Source organism: Canis lupus, chromosome 33, assembly GCF_048164855.1.
Source record: "Canis lupus baileyi chromosome 33, mCanLup2.hap1, whole genome shotgun sequence".
Lineage (NCBI taxonomy): Eukaryota > Metazoa > Chordata > Mammalia > Carnivora > Canidae > Canis > Canis lupus.
In genome coordinates, this window is record NC_132870.1 from 13,075,749 (window position 1) to 13,100,010 (window position 24,262).

At 36.4% G+C, this 24,262-nt stretch overlaps 1 protein-coding gene across 17 annotated transcripts in view; it reads right to left on the reverse strand.

Annotated features, from left to right (window-relative positions):
- SNCA (synuclein alpha) overlaps positions 1–24,262 on the reverse strand; it is a 171,772-nt gene that overhangs the window by 128,512 nt on the left and 18,998 nt on the right. For 2 of the 17 annotated variants that reach the window (XR_012023384.1, XM_072810553.1), the window contains exons 1-4: positions 23,375–23,560; positions 21,731–21,876; positions 8,859–8,900; positions 965–1,107 (exon numbers count right to left, since the gene is read on the reverse strand). Coding sequence is in view for 9 of the 17 variants with exons in the window: in XM_072810553.1 (XP_072666654.1) it covers positions 965–1,107; positions 8,859–8,900; positions 21,731–21,851 (306 nt within the window). In the remaining 8 variants the exon portion in view is untranslated. Of the gene's footprint in view, positions 1–964; positions 1,108–8,858; positions 8,901–21,730; positions 21,877–22,159; positions 22,356–22,554; positions 24,058–24,262 lie in introns of those variants that run through there. The other 15 variants (XM_072810558.1, XR_012023378.1, XR_012023379.1 and 12 more) reach the window with 15 other exon arrangements.

Genomic DNA, 24,262 nt, shown 5'->3' on the forward strand with positions numbered 1-24,262 from the left:
AAGGCGATACATGCTTCAATGTAAATGGAAAAAGTAAAGAGTAGGGAGATAGGGAACACAAGAGGTGAGGAGAGTGTTTTCAATCTCAAATAGGTTAGAGTAGGACTCACTGAAAAGGTGTCATTTAACACAGATCTGAGGAGATGAAGGAGTGAACCAAGTATATAACCTTGGGGAAGAACTTTCCAGATAGGGGAAGGAGCCAGGGCAAGGGAGTACTCAATTTGTTCAAGGAATAACAAGGAGGTCATGGTGCCAGGGAAACAGCAAAAATCTTTGCTGCTGTGGTCACAAAATTTATGAAATCTCATCTTCCAGCTGACACCTCATTTTCTATAACTTACCTGTTTAAAATGACAGTCATGATATTTTTTGAATAATCTTACTAGAGTCTCATATTTGTCAATAAATGCAGTCAAATTTCTTTGGAGAATTTAAAAATCACCCCAAAATCATGATCTCTGATTGGTATACAATTTGACTCTCAGTCTCCACAAACATATATTTGCAAATGAACTGTTATGTGATAAGCAAAAGTGCCATTTAATAAGAGATGATGTCATTATAAAGAAATCAAGCGAAAGATCTTCAATTTGACAATTTATCAGTTGGACACAAAGCATTTGTTATATTCCAACAAAGAGAGATTGCAAGATTCATAGCTATGCTGAAAGCACCCATTCTTTCTGAAATGTCACTGTTCTTTGGATATTTATTACATTGTTCATTTCATTAACTGTATTCCAGAAAATGAAACAATCATGATTACTGTACAATTTTCATGGCATTTATCTGTGTTAATACCTCCAAAAAGAATACCCACATAAAAGTAGTCCTTTTTTTTTTATGAGAAGAGAGTCAATCAGCCCGCCCTAAGCATCTTATTCTTGCCTAATGCCTTCCATGAAAATGCACTGTGATCCTAAGACTTTAAAAATATAACATAAAATGTATGCAACCATACCTTGCCCAACTGATCCTTTTTGCCAAAGCCAGTAGCAGCTGCGATGCTCCCTGCTCCCTCCACTGTCTTTTGTGCTACTGCTGTCACCCCTGTCACCACGGCCTCACCAACATTTGTCACTTGCTCTTTGGTCTTCTCAGCCACTGGGATAAATCCAGAACAACAGATTAAGGGACAATGGAACAACAGGGACTTAAAATAATTTCACTTCCACTAGCTGTCAACTTTTAAAGACCTGTATTTGCACATATTATAAACAACTGAAGTGTCAGAAGAAATAAAAGCCTCAGAGATTTTTAAGTGAGTATCATTTAGACAAACATTAAATCTTCGCTAAGGTATGTTGCTGTAATCATGCAGATATTAACACGTGCTTCAAGTGTAATGACCACAAATTTAGAGCCTTTGAGCAATTGATGTTTAGTTAACATATTATTAAGGAAAGTTTAGGGAAAGGCAATGATCACAAGTACGCTATTGTAGTATCAGGTATTTATTTCTTTATTTCATTTTCAATGCCAATTCTTAAATCAGCATATTCATTTTCACCACACCTTCTGAGTCATATAACACATATGTGCTCACATTACCATCAGAAATGAACAATATAGATGACATAATTCTATAAGCAGAAAACCTGAAAAACTCTACCAAAAATTAATAGAACTGATAAATTAATTCAGTAAAGTCACAGGATACAAAATCGATCTATAGAAACCTGTTGCATTTCTATACACCAACAATAAAGCAGCAGAAAGAGAAATTAAGATGATCTCATTTACAATTGCACCAAAAATAATAAGATATGTAGAAATAAACCTAACCAAAGAAGTTGAAGACCTGTACTCTGAAAACTATAAAAACATTGATGAAAGAAATTGAAGGCAACACAAAGAAATGGAAAGACATTCCATGCTTATGGATTAAAAAAAATATATATTGTTAAAATGTCTATACTACCCAAAGCAATCTACACATTTGATGCAATTCTTATCAAAATACCAACAGAAATTTTAACAGAACTAGAGCAAACAATTCTAAAATTTGAAAGAGACCCCAAATAGCTAAAGCAACCTTGAAAAGAAAAAGCAACGCTGGAAGTATCACAACTCTGGACTTCAAGTTATATTACAAAGCTAAAGTGATCAAAACAGTATGGTATTGACACAAAAAGAGCCATTTAGATCAATGGAACAGAATAGAAAGCCAAGAAATAAACCCACAATTATATGGTCAATTAATCTTTGACATAGGAGGAAAAAATATGCAATAAAAAAAGTCCTTTAAACAAATGGTAATGTGAAAACTGGACAGCAACATACAAAAAAAAATAGACCACTTTCTTTCACCATACATAAAAACAAACCCAAAGTGGATTAAGGACCTATGCTCAAGACCTGAAACCATAAAAATCCTAGAAGAGAGCAAAGGTAGTATTTTCTCTGACACTGATCATAGCAGCATCTTTCTAGATACATCTCCTGAGGCAAGGGAAACAAAAGGAAAAATAAACTATTGGTACTACATCAAAATGGAAAGCTTCTTCACGGCAAAGGAAACACTCAACAAAACTAAAAGGCAACTACTAAATAGGAGAAGATGTTTACAAATGACTTAACTGATAAATGGTTAGTATCCAAAATCTATAAAGAACTTATCAAACTCAATACCCAAAAAACAAGCCAGTTAAGAAATGGGCACAAGACATAAATAGACATTTTCCCAAAGAAGACATCCAGATGGCCAAAAGACACATGAAAAGATGCTCAACATCACTTATCATCAGGGAAATGCAAATCAAAACCGCAAGGAGGTATTACCTCACACATCTCAGAATGGCTAAAATCAAAATAACAAGACAAGGATGTAGAGAAAAAAGAACTCTCCTGAACTGTTGGTAAGATTGCAAACTTGTACAGCCACTGTGGAAAGCAGTATGAAAGTTCCTCGAAAAATTAAATATAGGGCTCCCTGGGTGGCGCAGAGGTTTAGCGCCTGCCTTTGGCCCAGGGCGCGATCCTGGAGACCCGGGATCGAATCCCACGTCGGGCTCCCGGTGCATGGAGCCTGCTTCTCCCTCTGCCTATGTCTCTGCCTCTCTCTCTGTGTGTGTGTGACTATCATAAATAAATAAAAATTTTAAAAAAATTAAATATAGTACTTCCCTAAGATCCACTACTGGGTATTTACCCAAAGAATAAGAAAATACTGATTGAAAGGGATATATGCACCCCTATGTTCATTGAAGCATTATTTACAATAATTAAGATATGCAAGCAGTCCAAGTGTCCATTTATTGATGAATGGATAAAGAAGATGTAATTTATATCTATATAAATCGATATATCTATCGATCTATCTATAGATTTTAATCAATCTCTATATATAGATATCTATCTAGATATCTATAGATAGATATAGATACATAGATATATAGACATATAAATATAATGGAATATTATTCAGCCATAACAATGTTGCCATTTGCAACAACATGGATTGAGCTAGAGAATATAATGCTAAGTGAGATAAGTCAGAGAAAGACAAATACATGATTTCACCCATATGTGGAATTTATTTATTTATCACATGTGCAATTTAAGAAACAAAACAAATGAACAAAGGAAAAGAAAAGAGAGAGAAAGACAAATGAAGAAACAGACTCTCAATTATAGAGAACAAACTGGTGGTTATCAGGAGGGAAGGGTTCAATGTGATAGGGGTCAAAGAGTGCACTTGTGATGAGCACCAGGTGATGCATAGAATTATTGAATCATTATATTGTATACCTGAAACTAATATAACACTCTATGCTTACTAACTGGAATTAAAATTAAAGAACTTAAAAAGCCAAAAAAAAAAAAAAATAACAATAGAGTAATGGATGGTTATAAAGAAATTTTAATCCTTTTATCAAACTTCAAGTGGTTGAGACAGGATTTTTAATAAAAAGATTGATTTTTGAACAATATAAATGGTAAAAAAAAAAGAGCTAGACATTAAGTATGAAAATGGTCATACTTAATGTTCATAAAACAATTTTTTTCATAAAACAATATACAATATGGTGATTCAGTAGATTTTTTTAAATAAGTTAAAAATTTAGAGAAGACAGTGTAAATAGTCTGGGATTACATTTGGAAGAAGATTTAATTTCATATCAAAAATTCTCCAAGACCATATGATATAATTACTGAATCAATCTTTCTATAATTACCTCCATGCAATTGCCAAATAAAGGAAACTCCAATGAAAAAAAGGTTTGTTTCAATTAAATGAAGAGTTCTATGAAAAAACAGATGAGCTTCTGCTCTTAATCTCAATGTCAATAGAGAAATAAAACCTCTATTCATCTAAACCTTATAACATTCATACTCAAAAAGCCTGCATCATGCATCTCTTATGTCCATCTACATAATATTATCCTCTTCTCTTTTTGTCTCACAAACTCTTTTTCTGCCTTTTTCCCAGATTTCAGGATTTGGGGATTTTGAATGATATTTTTCTTCAGGCTCCCTCCTAAGCAAACCGAGACATCTTTTTTTTGGGGGGGGGGGGTTATGCTTTATGCTTGCATACATCCTCTGCAGATAAAGCCCAGCCTGAGGAACTAACTAGATGAGCTGCACTGTCAGTTGTTAAGTTGGCAAATGTTGTATGCTAGTCATATGATAATTGAATAGATTGTGTGTCACCCATTGGAGAAGGCCAATGACTGAGTATGCGGACAAGACAACTGAGTTTCAAAGAGCAGGTTATGGAAGTGAGGTAGTATGTAAGAACAGATGCTTACTCTTCAATTCTGGGCAATGTAGGGAAGCTGAAGTGACCCTAGATTCTAAAATCAGGAAGTCACCAGAAGGTATTGCTTGATATTTGCCTTTTGCCACTTCTGGGGATATGGTTGATGTCTCCTAACAAGTTATGGTTATTCCCAATGCAAAGTTCAATTTAAATGCCAGTGAGAAGTTATTTCATGTTTTTAAACATTTCCAGAATGTTGATCCTTTAAAAATAGTGAATTATGGGCTTTAACTTGTCATTTTTTTTCTTTTCCAAGAACATGAATAGAAAATTTTGCTTGAAAAATGAACATTTTCTTGTTAGATGATCTCAAAGACAAGAATAAATTTTGATCTTTTTACAGACTCATGATTTTTCTACAAGCCACAAAAAGTTATTTCTATATATCTAGACCATTCTTTGTATATTTATACACATTAATTTATTTGTAATGCACATAAACTTCACAGTAAAATGCACTTTGTCCTTTAATATAACTTCATCAGATTTTATCATTGTAAAAGCAAGCAAATTAGTTACCTTACAAAATGACAGTGTACATGTAGCGATAATAGATACGATTTAAAATATATCTGTAGGACTTGATTTATCTAGTGGATTATCCAGTTACCTTGAGCCCCTATTCCCCACTGTTAAGCCCTTTTATACTGTTTCTAATAAATGATATTCATTTTTAAGGAAAAAGACCTCATAACTAGGATCAAAGGCGATACTTTCCTTCCAACTAATTGATAGCATAATATTTTATGTTTTACCCTAATTGTGCCAGTCTTCCCAATTTCATTCATCTAGCTCCATCTGGCCAGAAGCGTCAATCCTTCTCAGATACCTCCCTATCTGTTTGCCTAGCAAATTCAAGCTGTTATTAAAACCCACCTCAACTGTCAAATTCCATATTAAAAACCTTCCTCCCAACAAGTGTCCTGTTCATCCTTCTGTGATCTCAGAAAATTTTAGATATATCTCTGCTATTGAACTTTTTGCATTGTGCCAGAATTATTCATTTTCCAATGTGCCTCTCCACCACCACCAGTCTACTTGGAGTCCATTAAAATCAGAGATCCTGTTATTTTTCTTTATAGTATTTCACAGCAGATACTCAATAAATGATTATGAATGCATTAAAAAGAAATTTTGTGTACTCTGTAATTTATTCATTATCTTCAATAATTAGATTTAATTTGACTAACTCAAAAGTGAAATCTCAGAAAGAAAATGGGGCACCAACTTTTCAAACAGTTACAGTAACTCTAACCTTTCATATTAAACACAATCATAAAGTTAAGAAGATCTAGCTTTGAGTGGTACAAATTATATATCTGAGGAAAATAAATTTATATTATAAAACATTTTGATATAGAAATTTAAATTATAATATGTTGAAATTAGTTGTGTTCATTATCATGTAACAAATTTCTGTTTATAAGAATCAAAACTTTCAGAAAATCTCCAATAATTGGAATTTCTTTATACTATACTTTCATGAGGAAAAAAAATTAAGATTTTATCAACATCTATTTTTTAAAGTGTCTTCAAAGACATGTCATTCAGTACAACCAAATAAATACATTCTCATATTTTTCCATAACATAATGCATTAAATTGACAACTGCAACAATATTGAACTGAGATCAAATAGCTAGGGTGTAAGGTAGAGTTTTTTTAGATTTTATCATGATATTATCTAACTGGGAGAATTTATTTTTCTGGAATTTTTTAGGTAGAAAACTCTTGGCCTAACTAAGTTTACTGAAGTCTATTATTTCTGCAAAAATAAGAAATGGGATGAATCTTGAGGAAATTTTTCTTTTAACATTAGCTGATGATGTTGTATACTATATAATAGTTTCTCACTTCTCTGCTTTAAGAGTATTTACAATAATAACATTTATTTAGCACTTATGTTATGCAGCCCTAAGAAACATTTTAGACCAGGTATGGTAACCAATTCCTCTCTTCTCCCTAACCATTGAGGTAATTATCTTAAATTCATTTATCCTTATACTTAGATTTTGGAATTTTATATTAAATAATCCTACTCATTACCTGATATGGGAAAAGGATAGTATTAATCGCAGATTTATCCCACTGCATTTCTCATAGTCAGACTACTTAGGAGATTTTCAATATTTTTCTATTGTCAGAGTAGTTGAGGGCTTTACAATGGCTATAAATATGACCCACATCAAAATCATCATGGCCTTGTTGCTTAGTAGCATTTTCCATAGTGTTCTCTGGAACACTGGCTCATTCAATCCTAGTAACTATTGATATAAGGTCAAATAAATTTGAAAGGCCCTGGATTAAACTAAATTATGAAAATTTCTTTACTATGGAATATCTCAGATTCTTCAATATGCTAAAGAAGGCATGATAGGCAAAGTTCCTCAATATTATAAAACCAGGGAAACATAAAGTAGCCGTCTACTTACTGTTTTTCAGAAAACAAACTGCTGCCTTATTGTACAAACTTCAGTAGTGTGCATACACATGTGCACAGACCACACACACACACAAACTCATATTCACTTTGTGTCATTCTGGAGAAGATGAAAATTCCAGCTTTGTTAGTTACCCTTGCAGCTCATGTCCATAGCCTCCATTTGATGATATTATTAGTTATATTCTTTACTTTTTACCACAGACTCTAAATCTGACCACATGCTTATCTACTTTCTAAACCACATGGATTCTTCAGCTATCAAATGGAACACTTTTAATCTAGCTAGGCTCTTCAGATACTACAGTCTCCAACTGTCTGCTACCTAGGTCTTATTAAAATCATGCTTAATAAATCATATTTATAGATGGTCCCAAGAAGTCAACACAGTTAATTTACTTGCCTAGTTCTGGGCATTACACATTGATTGGATTGCAACAGAGCAAAAGCAAGCAGCATACGTTAATGTAGCTTCTAGCAGAACCTTTCAAAAGGTTCTATTTTAATTTTGTGCCCTCATTTATTATCAAAAGCATATATAAAATAGTCATATGAAATATTTTTCTCCACTAGCTGTAAAAATGTTATTCAAATAGAAACACCTATAAAGTGATGATAAATAACACCTACATAATTCACACCACTTGATTTCATTACTCTAGGTATTTGTGTACATTAAATTTCTTTATTCTTTTACAGATAAAGAAACTAAATCACAAAAAGATTATGAATCTTACAGAAAATCACAAAGCTCATAAGTAGTAAGCAGAAATTTGAACCAAGGAAGTCTGGCTCCAGTGTCATGGTTATCAACCACAATACTGTATTAATACTCTCATTTGATTTTCCCCATTTCCATTTTATAATTCAGTAGTAGGAACATGGTAATTTTCTGAGATACTATTACGTTTACTGCTTTCTGATCATGTGAATTGTATTTCTGATTATATATCCTGTTTTATCACATCTGTCAGGCAGTTTGGAATACATACAAGATGAAACTGAATCATGGCAAGTCTGTGGGCTCTTAAGATTATGAAATTTCGGTTCTACTTTCATCTTTCTATCTGTCTCTATCATTCTCCTCATCATCATCACCACCATAATTTTCATCATTTTTGATATTAATTTATTTTAATATTATACACCTATTCAAATTCTTGGTAAAGTTATACCAAATAGAGATAAATACAATAAATACTTCATTGATTACTTCAAGGGTGTTTCCCAAAATGTTTTCCGAATCATCAAGGAAGCGTTATACTGACTATAGTTTAATGTCAAAATGTTTTATTATACTCTACAGGAAATTTGACATTAATCCTTAGAAAACTGGCAATACTTATATGTAATTTATCATAGCAGTTTGCCAAAACATAATATTTCAGAGTATATATGATACTACCATAAATTAAACATATCTGGTCAATTCAGAGCAATCATTCTTGACAGTGGAATACATTATTTTATTTATCAGTAATAACTATTTACTTATCTAAACATATTTAATAAAGAATTAAAGTTAAAGTTGGTAGTCCCTTATAATGCTTCTCTACAAACACAGTGACTACTTACAATTACACTCTGAATAATTAATGTTTACTAGATATTTTTAATATCATTCTTGGATATAAGTCCCATGGAGCTTACCTGTTGTCACACCATGAACCACTCCTTCCTTGGTTTTGGAGCCTATAAAGACAAATTCAAAACATAAACATAAGTCTCCAACTGGCCTTATATTGCTGATTAGTTTGTTTTAAATACAACTAATAAAAAAAATTAAAAAAAAAAAGAGGGCAGCCCCGGAGGCTCAGCGGTTTAGCGCCACCTTCAGCCCGGGGTGTGATCCTAGAGACCGGGGATCGAGTCCCACATCAGGCTCCCTGCAAGGAGCCTGCTTCTCCCTCTGCCTGTGTCTCTGCCTCCCTCTCTCTCCCTCTCTCTCTCTCTGTCTCTGTGCCTCTCATGAATAAATAAATAAAATCTTTAATAAAAAATAAAAATAAAAAAATAAAGGTCTCAATCTTTAGAAGCTCTTATAGAAAAATAGCCTTGGGGGAGGGGGGAATCTAAAACAAGGAATTCCAGTAATCATACAACAAATAGAAGAGAGCAAAACTACCAGGAGGTTCTCTCCAATTAAATTTTTAACCCACAATGATGTCTTATTTTTTTAAGCCTTTAATTCATTAGTTAACAGGATGATAGTAGTTCCAGGTGTGTAATGTAGTATTTAAGCATTTCCATATGTTGCCAGTGCTCATCAGGACAAGTGCCCTCCATAATTCCCATCATCTATTTCAACCATCCCCCTGAATCCTCCCCTCTGAACCATCAGTTTATTCTCTATAGTTGAGTCTATTCCTTGGGACACCCCGGTGGCTCAGCAGTTAAGATCTGCCTCTGGCTCATGGCATGATCCCTGGGTCCCACATCAGGCTTCCTGCATGGAGCCTGCTTCTCTCTCTGCCTATGTCTTTGCCTCTCTCTCACGGTCTCTCTCATGAATAAATAAAATCTTTGAGGAAAAAAGAGTCTATTCCTTGATTTCTCTCTCTTTCTCCCCCTCTGTCTCTCTTTTTGCTCATTTGTTCTATTTCTTAGATTCCATATACGGGGTAAAATCATGATATTTATCTTTCCATTATTGACATATTTCATTTAGCATTGTACTCTCTAGCTCCATCCATGTCATTGCTAATGGCAAGATTTCGTTCTTTTTTATGGCTGAACAATATTCCATTAAATACATATACCACATCTTTTTTATCCATTCATCTATCAATGGACCCTGGGGCAGCCTCCATATCTTTCTTGGCTATTATAGATAATACTGCTATAAACATTGGGGTGCATGTATCCCTCTGATTTAGTGTTTTTGTATTCTTTAGGTAAATACTCAGTGGTACAATTACTGGATCATAGGATAGATCTATTTTTAACTTTTTTTGAGGGACCTCCATACTGTTTTTCAGTGGCTGCACCTTACAATGATGATTTTTTGTCCCCTTGTGTCCCTCTTCACATATCAACTTACAGAGGGAAAAAAAAAAAGGTGAGATAACACTGGGGCTCGGTGGGAAGATGATCTTGGGTTCAGAACTGTAAAAGCTATACTAAAGTACAGGACAACAGAGAGATTAGTCAACCCATGAAACTGAAGCAGAAGAGAAGGAAAAGAAGAAATTAAGATTCGCTGAACAAGTATTACGTAAAAGGCATTTTAACCTCATTTATTTCTTGGTTACAATCTATTTAATACAGGTGAATTATGCCCACTTTATATATGAAGAAATTGCAAATCAAAGTAAATGATTTGCCTAAAGTCATACAGGGAATAACTGGCTCTAAATACTTTGATATTAAGGGCTATATGACCCTAAACCTATATTCTTTCCACTGAGCCAAGCAAACCTTTAGGAGGAATATAGCTTTTATACAAACAGTTCATTAATATTTATTATTAAAACTAAGTTTATTTTATTCATGAGCTCTCTAATGTTGGACTTTTCAGTGTAAGTCACACCAGTTTTTTTGGTTTTGTTTTTGTTTTTTGAGAGGGAAAGAGACACATCTGGGGAGGGGAGAGGGAGAGAGGGAGAGGGAAAGAGAGAATCTTAAGCAAACTCCATGCCCAGAGCAGAGCCCAAAGTGGGCTCTCTACATGACCCTGAGATCATGACCCTGAGATCATGACCTGAGCTAAAATCAAGAGTCATATGCTTAATCAACTGAGCCACCCAGGTGCCTTTACACCAGTTTTTTTTTTTTTAAAGATTTTATTTATGAGAGAGAGAGAGAGAGAGAGAGGCAGAGACACAGGAAGGAGAAGCAGGCTGTATGCAGGGAACCCAACGTGGGACTTGATCCCCAGTCTCTAGGATCACACCCTGGGCTGAAGGCAGCACTAAACCGCTGAGCCACCTGGGCTGCCATACATCAGTTTTTTAAAAAAATTTTGGGGGAGAAAATAACACTGGATTGGAGATTTATTTGAAAACTACCCTGTAAATCAAATAATATATTTCTATCAGACATAGGAGAATATAAGGAGATGAGGGCATAAACCTGAGAAATGACTTAAATCCATATTTGGAGATTAAACTAGGTATTAACCCTTACTTTAAAAGTGCACTATTTTAAAAGGTCTTCCTAGGTATGTTAAAATTAACAGTAAACACTTTAAAACACAGAAAAAAAAAAGCATAAGGGAATCTCAGATTCCCTATCAATAAGATGACTACATACAATTGATTAAACATTCTCTAAGAACCAGGCCTTTAAACTGGAGAGTGCAGCAGAATCAGTCAGGTGGGAGCACTGGTTGAAATGCTGAATTTTGTGTCAGGGCATCAAATATTCAGAATATATCAGGTACTGATCTTTGCATTTTTTAATAACCCTCATGATCTAATTCTAATAATTCATGGATCAAATTTATAAAACATTGGTCTAACAGAGTTTCAATTTCCAAATTTTAGAAGCACATATCTATGATTTCAATAATATGATCAATGAGATGACAGAAATGAATATACAGGACCATGTTGAAAACATTCACTAAATATTTTTATGAAAATATATAAATAAGGCATTAAGTGAAATTTGGATGCATCATATTTAAATTTACATTTTAACTAAACAGTCTAGAAAAGTATTTATGTTTAATAAAGCAATTTAAATATAGTTAAGAAGTTTCAATTTGAATATATCTTAATATATCTAATGAAACACCTAATATATCTAAGGACCTCTGATAAAAATAAAACATAAACTATAGCAATGTAGTTAAGAATATGGGTTTTGTCCAGAAACAAACCCACACTTACATGGTTAATTAACCTACAATGAAGGAGGCAAGAATACACAATGGGAAAAACAGTCTCTTCAATAAGTAGTGATGAGTGGGATCCCTGGGTGGCTCAGCAGTTTAGTGCCTGCCTTTGGCCCAGGGTGTGATCCTGGAGTCCTGGGATCGAGTCCCGTGTCAGGCTCCCTGCATGGAGCCTGCTTCTCCCTCTGCCTGTGTCTCTGCCTCTCTCTCTCTGTGTCTATCATGAATAAATAAATAAAATCTTAAAAAAAATAAGTAGTGATGAGAAAACTAGACAGCTACATGCAAAAGAGTGAAACTGAATGACTTTCTTACAGCATATGCAAAAATGAACTCAAACTGGATTAAAAACCTAAGTGTCAGACCTGAAGCCATAAAGCTCCTAAAAAGAAATATAAGCAGTAATCTCTTGGACATTGACCTTAACAACATATATACGTATATACCTCCTCAGGAAAGGGAAATAAAAGCAAAAATAAACTATCAGAACTACACCAAAATAAAAAGCTTTTTCACAGCAAAGGAACCCATCAACAAAACGAAAAGGCAACCTTAATGAATGGGAAAGAATATTTGCAAATGATATATTTGATAAGAGGTTAATATCCAAAACATAAAAAGAACTCATACAATTCAACACCAAAAAACAACAAATAATCCAATTTAAAGTGGGTAGAGAACCTGAATAGTCATTTTTTCCAAAGAAGATATATAGCCAACAGAAACATGAAAAGATGCTCAACATTACTAATCATCACACAAGTGCAAATCAAAACCACAATGAAATATAACTTCACACCAGTCAGACTGGTGAATATCAAAAAGAAGGAATGAAGAGTTGGCAAGGATGTGGAGAAAAGGAAACCTTCATGCACTGTTGGTGGGAATGTAAAATGGTGTAACCACTTTGAAAAATAGTATGGAAGTTCTTCAAAAAATTAAAAATAGAAATACCATATGATCCAGTAATTCTACTATTGAATATTTACCTGAATAAAATGAAAACAGCTAATTCAAAAAGACAAATGGATCCTCATGCTTACTGCACCTTATAGCCATTTATGAAAACAACATAAGTGACATAAATGTCCATTGATAGATGATTGGATAAAACATACACACACACACACAACGGAATGGTACTTGGCCATATAAAAGATTGAGATCTTGTCATTTGCGACATGAATGGACAATAGAAGGTATTATGTTAAGTGAAGTAAGTTAGATAGAAAAAGGTAAGTACCACACAATTTCATGTATATGTGGAATGTAAAAAATAAAACAAACAAAAACTGAAAAAAAGACTAGAAATATAAAAACAGAGAATGGTGGTTGCTAGATTGGAGGTGGGTAGGGGATGGGTGAAACAGGTGAAGAGGATTAAGTACAACCTTTCAATTATAAAATAAATAAGTCACAGATGTGCAAATTACAACATAGGGAATATATTCAATAATATTGTAATAACATTAGTATATTTTTAAAGATTTTATTTATTCAAAAGAGAAAGTGAGAGAGAGAGCATATACAAAAGCAGGGGAGAGGCAAAGGGAGAGGAAGAAGTAGGCTCCCCACTGAGCAGGGACCCCCCCCCCGCCCCCCGCCCACATACACACACACCATGGAGCTTGACATGGAGCTCAATCCCAGAACCATGGGGTCATGACCTGAGCTAAAGGCAGATACTTAACTCACAGAGATTCCCCTGTAATAACATTATATGGTAACAGATGGCTACTTACACTTACTGTGGTGAGCACTGAATATTGTATAGAATTGTCAAATCACTATTACAACTGAGGCTAATATAATATTGTGTGTTAAATATATTTCAATATTAAAAACTAAAGTTAAATTTTTAAAATATAGATTTTGAATTTAGATTTCCCAGATTTAAATCTTTACTTCACCACATAATAACCAAATATACATCATTCAGTCAACATGAAAATCAAGGAAATAATACACATAAAGATTTTAAAACAGTGATTAGTACATATCAAATAGTAAGAAATAATTATTCTTCACATATAATATTTGTAAAGGGATTTGCAGTTTAAAATAGAACAAATAATTAATTATAAATTCATATAAATTAAGTTGTGTGCTTGTTAAATACATAAAAGGATACAGGATAACAGTTTATATATCCAGTACAATGTGTCAATGTGCTCATGTTTGTATATATGCATACTTTGCAATTGACGTTCAGTTTGCATAGTATTATAGGATTGTAAAGTGACCATGCACAGGCTGAAGTGAGTCTATAAAAAGTGATCTTAAATATCAATGAAGTAAATAACAATTAATTGGTAGTAAAAATTACAATTATCCCATGACCTTTCAACTTTTTTGTAGAAACATTAAAAATTCTTTTACTTATTTTAAATTGATAGCTAAATGAAAAACTAGTAAAATTAATATCTACTTAGTATATCAATTTAAGACATTGAGAATTATTGTATTTTATTTATTTGAAAAAAAACTTATCAAGATTAGTGTGGTCTTCTTGTCATTGTATAACTTCATATATGGCATGAGCATCTTTCCTAAGCCCTAGAGATCTGTATAATCTTTTGTAAGTTTGAATCAATTTCCAAAATGTTACCCTTTGCATTGTTTCACCTCATGCTCTATCTCTGATAGTTCCTTTCATGTGAGGTACTTTTGCAGCAGCACTTCCTCTGAAACATCTTCAATTTATTCATCACAACTTTTTAAATTTTACTTCCGCTTGAATAAGTTCCTCTGGCTACAAATCTATAGTCACCTGAACAGTAGTAGTGTTACCATTCCCCAGATCAGCTATTTGTTGTATAAATAAAACACTTTTTGATTCAAATTTTACTTCCAGCATTTTCATTTCATTTCTTTGAGGCACTTTCAATTTTTTTGGCCAATTTTCTTGTTCAGTTACGCAATTTTTTAAAATATTGGCCGAGTTTATCACTGGGCTACAAGGAAGCAACACAACCAAAGGCCTTGCTGCCTGTGCAAGCTGAGTAGCGGATGTGAAATGAACAATCAGTGACAAACTGAAAAAAGTGATGTAATTTGATCAAGGATTATAATGAGTTTCTGTTATTTATATAGCAATCTGTGGGCTGAAGAGCTAGGAGCAAAGGTTGTATGAACAGAAATTTGAACTGGGATATGAAGGACTGGTATTCAACTAACTGTTGTAAACTGAAATTCTTCTCTACTGGAACTACACAAGGTGAGAACAGCTTGTATTTAAGGGAATACTACTTATTGCTATTCATCTACCACTTCTTGTACCCCATATTTTTAAAAATGACTATTTGAAAGAAATGTTTAACAGTTGGTTTGTGGTCTTTCCTCTGAATAATACCTCAGAATTGGACATTGGGCTAAACCATAGAATGTATCCTGATTCAAAGATAAATGAAGGCCTTAATGAAGTTGCTTCATATCAAACTAATCACCTGTTATTTGCCATCAGTTGTTTATTAGTATTTATAATTAGTAATTAACATGTAATTGATGAATAATCTATAATTGAAAACATATAGCTACAAAGTAGATACCAAGTGGCTATGTGATTAGTAAACTGAAGAGAGACCAGAGCTAACAGCTTCCATGAGCCAAGGTGGCCACAACTCTCATCTTTTCTCTCATAACTTTCTTTCATGACAAGGTACAGAGTGGAGAAGGTCTAAACAAATGCCTAGGAGTTGCAAGAACTCACAGTAAGACTATACTATAGTCATCGTCAACTATATTGCTGCTTTGCATGTTATGCTGAATTTGTCAACTTGATGCAGGTGAACCATATTGTGATTTGAGAGCTTGATATTAATCCATACTCTTGACTATTGCCGCTTACTGAGCAAAGTAGCACTGAGAGCATTTTGAAGATAATTTTCTCACCTTTACTGTTATAATAGTTGGCATTATATAAAGAAAACTAAATTTTTTTGCTTCTTAATTTGACTCTAAATTTATAAATTTCTGGGGGCGCCTGAGTGGTGCAGTCAGCTGAGCATTCAACTCTTGGTTCGAGCTCAGCTGGTGATCTCAGAGTCATGAGATCAAGCCCCGTGTGGGGCTCCACACTGAACAAATCGCTTATTTGATAATATTAATCATTGCTCCTATATATAAAAGTGTGTTCTATAAAAATCCTCAGCAAAATAATAACAAATCAAATCCAACAATGTATAAAAAGAATTATACTTCACAACCAAGTGGAATTCATGCCAGGTGTGTAAAGTTAGCTCATTATTCAAACATTAATTAAAGTAATCCATCACACTCACAGGATAAAAAAGACAAATCACATGATTATATCAATAGATGCAGAAAAAGCATTTAACAAAATGCAGCATCTATTTGTGGTAAAAATGTCTGGTACACTAGGAATAGAGGGGAACTTCCTCAACTTGATTAAGAATATTTCCACACAAAAAAGAATATTTACAAAAAAACTATAGATAAATTCATATTTCATAGCAAGAAACTGGAGTTTTCCTATTAAGACCAGGAACAAGGCAAGCATCATACTGGAAATCCTAGCCAATGCAATAAGATAATAAAGGGAAATAAGAGGTATACAGATTGGGAAAGAAGAAATAAAATGGTCTTCATTCACAGACGACTTGATATAGAAAATCCTAAAGAACCAACCCTAATTATTGTAAGACTGTAGGATACAAGGTTAATAAACACAAGTCAATCACTTTCATATATACCAGCAATGAACAAATGAAATTTAAAATTTAAATCACAATACAATTTATATTTTCATCAAAAAAAAATACTTAGGTGTACATTTAACAGAATAAATACAAGGTCAATATGAGGGGAACTACAAAGCTCTGATGAACAAAAGCAGAAAACTAAATAAAAGGTATTTTGTATTCATGGATGAGAAGATTCAATACTGTCAAAATCTCAGTTCCTTTTAACTTGATCTATATAGTTCAATGCAATTCTAATCAAAATCTCACAAGTTATTTTGTAGATATCAACAAACAGATTCTAAAGTGTATGTGGAGAAGCAGAAGGCCCCAAATAGCCATGATAATATTGAAATATAAAATCATAAGTCTGACACTACTTGCCTTGTAGACTTACTGTCAAGCTATAGTAATCAAGACAGTGAAATAATGGCAAGAGAATAGACAATAAACCAATGGAACAGAATTAAGAACCTAGAAATGGAACCACATAAATATAGTCAACTGACTTTTGGCAAAGGAGCAAAAGTAATACAATAAAGCAAAGACAATCTTTTGACAAATGGTGCTGGAACAACTGGACATCCACATGCAAGAAGAAAGAAAAAAACAAGAAACAGGAGAAGGAGAAGAATTTAGACAACAACGTTTCACAAAAAAAAATAACACAAGAGGGATCATAGACTTAAATGTAAAATACAAGACTCTAAAACTCCTAGAATAACATAGGAGAAAACCTACATGACCTGGTATGGCAATGACTTAGATATAACACCAAAAGCACAATCCATGAAATAAAGAATCAATAAGCTGGACTTCTTTAAAATTAAAACTTTCTGCTCCATGAAAGGAAGTGTTGAGAGAGAGAAAGGCTACAGGAAAAATATTTGCAGAATATATGTCTGGAAAGGAACTATTATCCAAAATATACAGAGGACTCTCAACAATAAGAAAACAAATAACCAGGTAAAAGGCCAAAGATCTTACCAGATAGCTCACCGAAGAAGATATATAGATAACAAATAAGATGCTGCACATCATATGTCATCTCGGAAATGTTAAATTAAAACTATCAAATACCACAAGACACCTACCTGTTAGAATGATCAAAATCTAGAATTTTCAAACACCAAATGCTGACAAGGATGTGAAGCAACAAGGTCTGTTATTCTTTATTGATGGGATGCAAAATGGTCCAACAACTTTGGAAGACAGTTTGTCAGTTCCTTATTTTTTTAAAAGATTTTATTTATTTATTCATGAGAGACAGAGAGAGAGAGAGAGAGAGAGAGGCAGAGACACAGGCAGAGGGAGAAGCAGGCTCCATGCAGGGAGCCTGATGTGGAACTCGATCCTGGGACTCCAGGATCACGCCCTGGGCCGAAGGCAGGCGCTAAACTGCTGAGCCACCCAGGGATCCCCTGTTTGTCAGTTCCTTATAAAAGTAAACATATCTTTACGATATGATCCAACAATAGTGATCCTTGGTATTTACCCAAAGGAGTTGAAAGCTTATGTCCATTCAAAAACCTGCATGTGGATGTTTATAGCAGTTTATTCACAATTACTAAAACTTGGAAGAAACCAAGATGTCCCTCAGGAGGTGAATAGATAACTGTGACACATCCAAATAATGGAATTAGTATTTAGTGCTAAAAAAAAAAAAAAAAGAAAAAAAGAGCTATCAAACCATGAAAAGACCCAGAAGAGCCTGAAGTGGATATTTTTAGGTGAAATAACCCAACCTTAAAACTCTACATACTTTATGATTCTAGGTATATGACATTCTGGAAATGGTAAAATAATGGAGACAGAAAAAATGATCAGTGGTTGCCAGGGGTTGGTGGAGGGAAATGAATAAGTGATGCCTAATTTTAGGACACTAAAAATAACTATATGATACTATAATGATGCATTTGTCCAAATGCAAAGAATGTATACCATGAAGAGTGAACCTTAAAGTAAACTGTGGGTTTTAGGTGATTGTGATGTGTCAATGTAAGTTCATTAATTTTAATAAATGAACCATTCAATCTAACAAATGTAGATCATGGGGGAGGCCATGCATGTGTGGGGGCACGAGGTACATGAGAAACTTCTGTTATTTGCCTCTCAATTTTGCTGTGAACCTAAACTGCTACAAAAAATAAGTCTAGTTTTCTTAAAGTGTGCTTTATTATTCATGTGTTCTGTTTTGCAAGAATGTGTTATGACATCCTCACAAAAACTCTGCAAGCTAGTTGCATTTATCTAAATCATATTTTTACAAATGAGGGAAGTAAAGCTCATAGGTAGTAAGTAACTTTTATGGTATTCTAAAGGTAATAAATGATATAGTCTGGACTAGAATGTAGGTTTGTGTGAGTGACATCAAGTCTATGTTCTCTCTATTTTTCTCAGAGTCCACAAACTGCAGGCTATGGGCCAAATCAACCCATTACCTGTTTCAGTAAGGTTTTATTGGAACACAGGTTATTTTATTGGAACACATTATTATCTATGGCTGCTTTCCTACCACAACAGTAGAGTGGATTAATTTGACACAGAGACCTTATAGCCTAAAATATTTACTCCCTAGCACTTTACAGAAAAAGTCTATCAAATCCTGATCTCTATATTGTGTCTTCCCATGGTCAGTTTTCATCCTAAATCCTGTGTTTGAGTTTAAATTTTAACTATCCTTCAGAACACAACCAACAAATAATTTATAGAATGCACTATGTGTTAAATACCATGATATATATTGAAGATTATTTAAAAATACATGTGACATGTAAACAATTACAATTTTACATAAGAACATAATTAATCTCAAAAAATCATTATATTTGTCCAAACTCATAGTTGACAATGAAAACCAAAAGTTTTCCATATAATAAAACCTATTCATTATCTAGAAAACAGCAATGTATTAATATTCAATAGTTTCTGGACTCACTACAAACTAATGGAGTAAATATTAGCATCCTAAAAATTTTTTAAGTTATTAAATTATAAAGTAACTGAAGTCAAAGAATAGTTGCAAGCACATGCTTGCACAACTTAGGAAACTAAGGACAAGTATAAAGATATTGATTATCTGCGCATTGCTGATTCAGTATTCCAAATTCTATCTAAAAAGATAGAATTCACACTTTACAAAAACATTTGAAAGTAACTCATTTTTTCCATTTGTGACATTCTTTAATTCAAGGATTTTCTGAAAATATATTTTAAGAGAATGAATAATTTAACTGAAGATTTGTATCAAACTCAGCCAATAAAGTCTACGAGCAATGAAAAATATAAGAGAGGCGTTCATAAAAATCATTCCAAGTGTAACTCTTTTTCAATGTATCCATGTTGAAGAGACAACATAGTGGTATTTCACCGACAGACATAAGTATAGCACCTTATACCATCCAATACGTTTATCCTCCACATTACTGCACATCCTGCTGTTACAGCTGCTACCAGAGAACGTGCAAGAGCTCAGAGGAGCCAAAGAGAAAGAGGAGAGGCAGAATGGGCAAAGGTAAGTGTGTGCATACATCCCTGTGGATGAGTGTTTGTGTATGTATGTGTCTATTCCTTCCCCCCAAAGACTCTGAAGTGATTTGCAAAAATAACACCCAACCTAACACAGTTCAAGACATGAAAAAAGAGTCAGGATCTGTGTGAATATTACAAAGTGTCAACTTAGGAACAAAAAGAAATGATAAGCATCAATCTTGTTACTTTGTATGTGTGTTATTTAATAAGTGAATTATAGGGCAGCCCAGGTGCCTCAGTGGTTTAGCGCCTGCCTTCTGCCAGGGCTTAATCCTGGAGACCTGGGATCGAGTCCCACATTGGGCTTCCTGCATGGAGCCTGTTTCTCCCTCTGCCTGTGTCTCTGCCTCTCCTTCTCAGTGTCTCTCATGAATAAATAAATAAATAAAATATTTAAAAAAAAAAAAACAAGTGAATTATACATATAAATGTCTCTGAGATATTAGCAGCAGTCTTCAAGCGCTTTTTTGGTCAATTAGTCTTCAGTTCACCAAGCGCTCACAAGGATGAACTCTACCAAAAACTGTTCTGTACTTTCCTTTTTAGGGCCACAGTAGGCCTCTTTCTACATATCCCAAGGCCATATCAAAAAGTCTTAGTTTAAAACATGAATACACTAAAATTTACTGATATTAGTCATGATGGATTAAAAACCAGAGGCCTATGAATGATTTTGATTTTCAAAAATATTCTTTTTTCTCAAAAATATTTTTTAAAGAATTTATTTATATATTAATGAGAGACACAGAGAGAGGCAGAGACATAGACAGAGGCAGAGAGAGAAGCAGGCTCCATACAGGGAGCCTGATGTGGGACTCGATCCTGGGTCTCCAGGATCACACCCTGGGTCAAAGGCAGGTGCTTAACATTAACAGCTGAGCCACCCGGGCATCCCATCTTTTTTTTTTTTTCAAAAATATTCTTAATTACCTTTTGAGACTGAGTTTTTAAAACTTTTTCCTTTTTTTTTTTTTTTTTTAAATTTTTTTTTTTTATTTATTTATGATAGTCACAGAGAGAGAGAGAGAGAGAGGCAGAGACACAGGCAGAGGGAGAAGCAGGCTCCATGCACCAGGAGCCTGACGTGGGACTCGATCCCGGATCTCCAGGATCGCGCCCTGGGCCAAAGGCAGGCGCCAAACCGCTGCGCCACCCAGGGATCCCTTAAAACTTTTTCCTAATTATAGTCTCTTATGCACAGAACTATTCATTTAAAAAGTCCTAAGTATTACTGAAAAATTAAATATTCTGAAAACACAAAAAGTTATCCTCACTTTTTACTATTAGCTCAAATGCTCACATTAGCCTACCTACAGTCCTCTGACTCGGTTTCTCTTTTTGACAAGTGATGATGCAAAAATGAATCAAGCAAGAAATACCAGCATTTAGAGCATTAATCATCCTAATCCACCAGTCATAAATAAATATCAAGATGACATATGGGGCTTACCTACCTACATAGAGGACACCCTCTTTTGTCTTTCCTGCTGCTTCTGCCACACCCTGTTTGGTTTTTTCAGCAGCAGCCACGACTCCCTCCTTGGCCTTTGAAAGTCCTTTCATGAATACATCCATGGCTAATGAATTCGTTCACACCACACTAGAGAACATAAAATACAATTTCAATGAGAACTTTTGGGTGGAATAAAATAAAATTAGAATCACCCAAGATAAAAACCACTGAAAGGTCAGTACAACCCAAAAGTGTGAGACTCTAAATAAACCACTGGGGGGATGGGCAACATTTTTTTTTCTTTTTTTCTTTCTTTTTTTTTTTTTTTTTAGCTTCTGCATTAAAAATTTAGCACCCCTCATCCATCTTGGCTAGTAAAAATCTAGCTGCCTAAACATGGATTGGGATGAATTTTCTCAGTTGTTCTTACTGTATTTTCGAAGTGTAGTTACATGAAGAGATGGGCCCTTCTTTCAACTTCCTAGAGTCCAAACGATGAGCAGGTGAGTCAAAAGTTCGTATAAAAAAATGACAGGAAAAGAAAGGGAGCTGGAGGCATGGGGTCAGGGACAATCTTAAAATGAATCCCACAAGAAGGCTAACTGGTTGATAACCAAGAGGGGAGGGAAGAGAACTACTCGCTCTGGGTGGGGCTCAACCTGAGGCCCACAGGGAGCCTACTGGCGCCCGCCCCAGCGCACCCCGCCAGCCACCCCCACCCCCACCCCCAGCGACCCACTCGGAGCCGTCTCCCGACCCGCGCCAGCCGCCCGAGGCGGGGGGTTCCTCCGAGCGCGCGAGTTCGCGCCCCGCCCGGCGCCGCACCTGTTAACCCCTTACCACCTGTTGACTTGCCCTCCCTGCACTTCCAGGTAATTACTGCCAAACACAGCTTGATTCCTCCACCGAGGAAACTGGGGGGTGGGGGGCGGACTGGGGGATTTAAGGTACAAGAGAAATAAAAGTTGGCCGCTCACGCTCCATCGAGCATCCTCCCGTTTCCCAAGGGAAGAGCGTTTCCCAGGGAAGCAGCGCGACCTCTCAGCCTTTGGAGCCGGGCAGAGCGGAATATCGGAGGCCAGGGGAAAGCCAGGGCAACTTACTTTCCTCGAGCTCCTGAAGAGATAAGCACCCACCTCCGAGGGACTTGGCTCAGCGGGTCCTCATTGCAGCAACGACCTCCCCCCCCCCCACCCCCGCCCCAGAAGTGCACGACCCGGTGCTCCCGGGTTTCCCCCAGGATCGCCAAAGCTGCCCGTTTTGAGATCCTTAGGTACTTACCTGGGTCCCTCTGATCCTCACAACTACAATTCCTCTCGACCAACCCCCTCACAATAAAAAAAAAAAAAAAAATCCCAAATATTATTTAAATATTAAGAGGGAGAATAAGAAGCGCACAGGAAGGGAGGCGGCGGCACCAGGAGAGGGATGGTCCCCGGGGAGGCTGCTGTCAGCAAAACCCGGTGATGAGAGGCTGGGGGCGTGGGAGGCAAACCCACGAACCTGTCGTCGGATTGCCACTCCCCGTCCCCCGCACAACTGGATCGGAGAGAAAGAGACAGGTCGGGAGGGAGGGCAGGGAGAGCGCGCGGAGGATGCTGAGGGCCAGGCTCGGTCCTCGGGTCGGCCCACAGCCAGCACACACCTCACCCCCACGCTGCCGCGCTCGGTCTCTCACCCCCTCTCTCGGGTCCCCTGCAAGTCGTCGTGGTCTTCCTCCCCTTCCTCTTTCTCCTCCTTCTCCTCGGCTCACCGCCCCCGCAGCTGATTTGTCAGCGCCTCTCCCCGCCCCTCTGCCGGCGCTCGCGGCTCTCCCAGCCGCGTGCACTTCGCGGCTCCGCTCGGCTGCGGGGAGGGGTGGGGGGGGCGGGGCAGGCTGTACCTCCCAGTCCGGCCGCCAGCCTGGGCCGCGGTGGGGGACCGGGGCCAGGTATTCCGCGCTTCCCCAAGTTCAGGACCCAGGGGGCTCTTGGGGCGATCTGGAGCCGACAGGCTTCGGCTGCTGTTTCTCCCTGGTTCCCATCCCCCCTCCCCCACCTCGCCGTCTCCCCGCCCTTCCCTCCGCTTCCTCCCGGGACCCCCTGGCGGGAGCCACCCTGGTGGCGTGGAGGTCTGAGGGATCCACGGCCGCGGAGAGCCACCCTCCTACGAGGCCGGCGAAGGCGACCGGCAGCCCAGGAACGGTGCTCAGCCCCCACTTCCAGGAGCATGTTCCCCTCGCATCGCTGAAATTTTGATGAACACAATGTGAGGGATGCTTTTGCTCAAATGTCACCCAGATTTTCCTTGGCTCTTAACCTCTGCTGAGCCCGAAAGGGTCCCGCGGATGGAGAGGACGCTAGTAAGGGAGAGAGAGGTACGGGTTGAGGCAGGAGGAGCCTCTTCGAATCCTCTCCCCACCCCACTATCACCATTCTCTAGTCCACCAATCAGCGGCTGCCAGACGCTGATTTTCCCCATCAGTGGAACTCGGAATAAATATTCCGCGGCCGTCGATACCGAGCGGTCCTAAGGTTATTCGTTCTCGAAATGG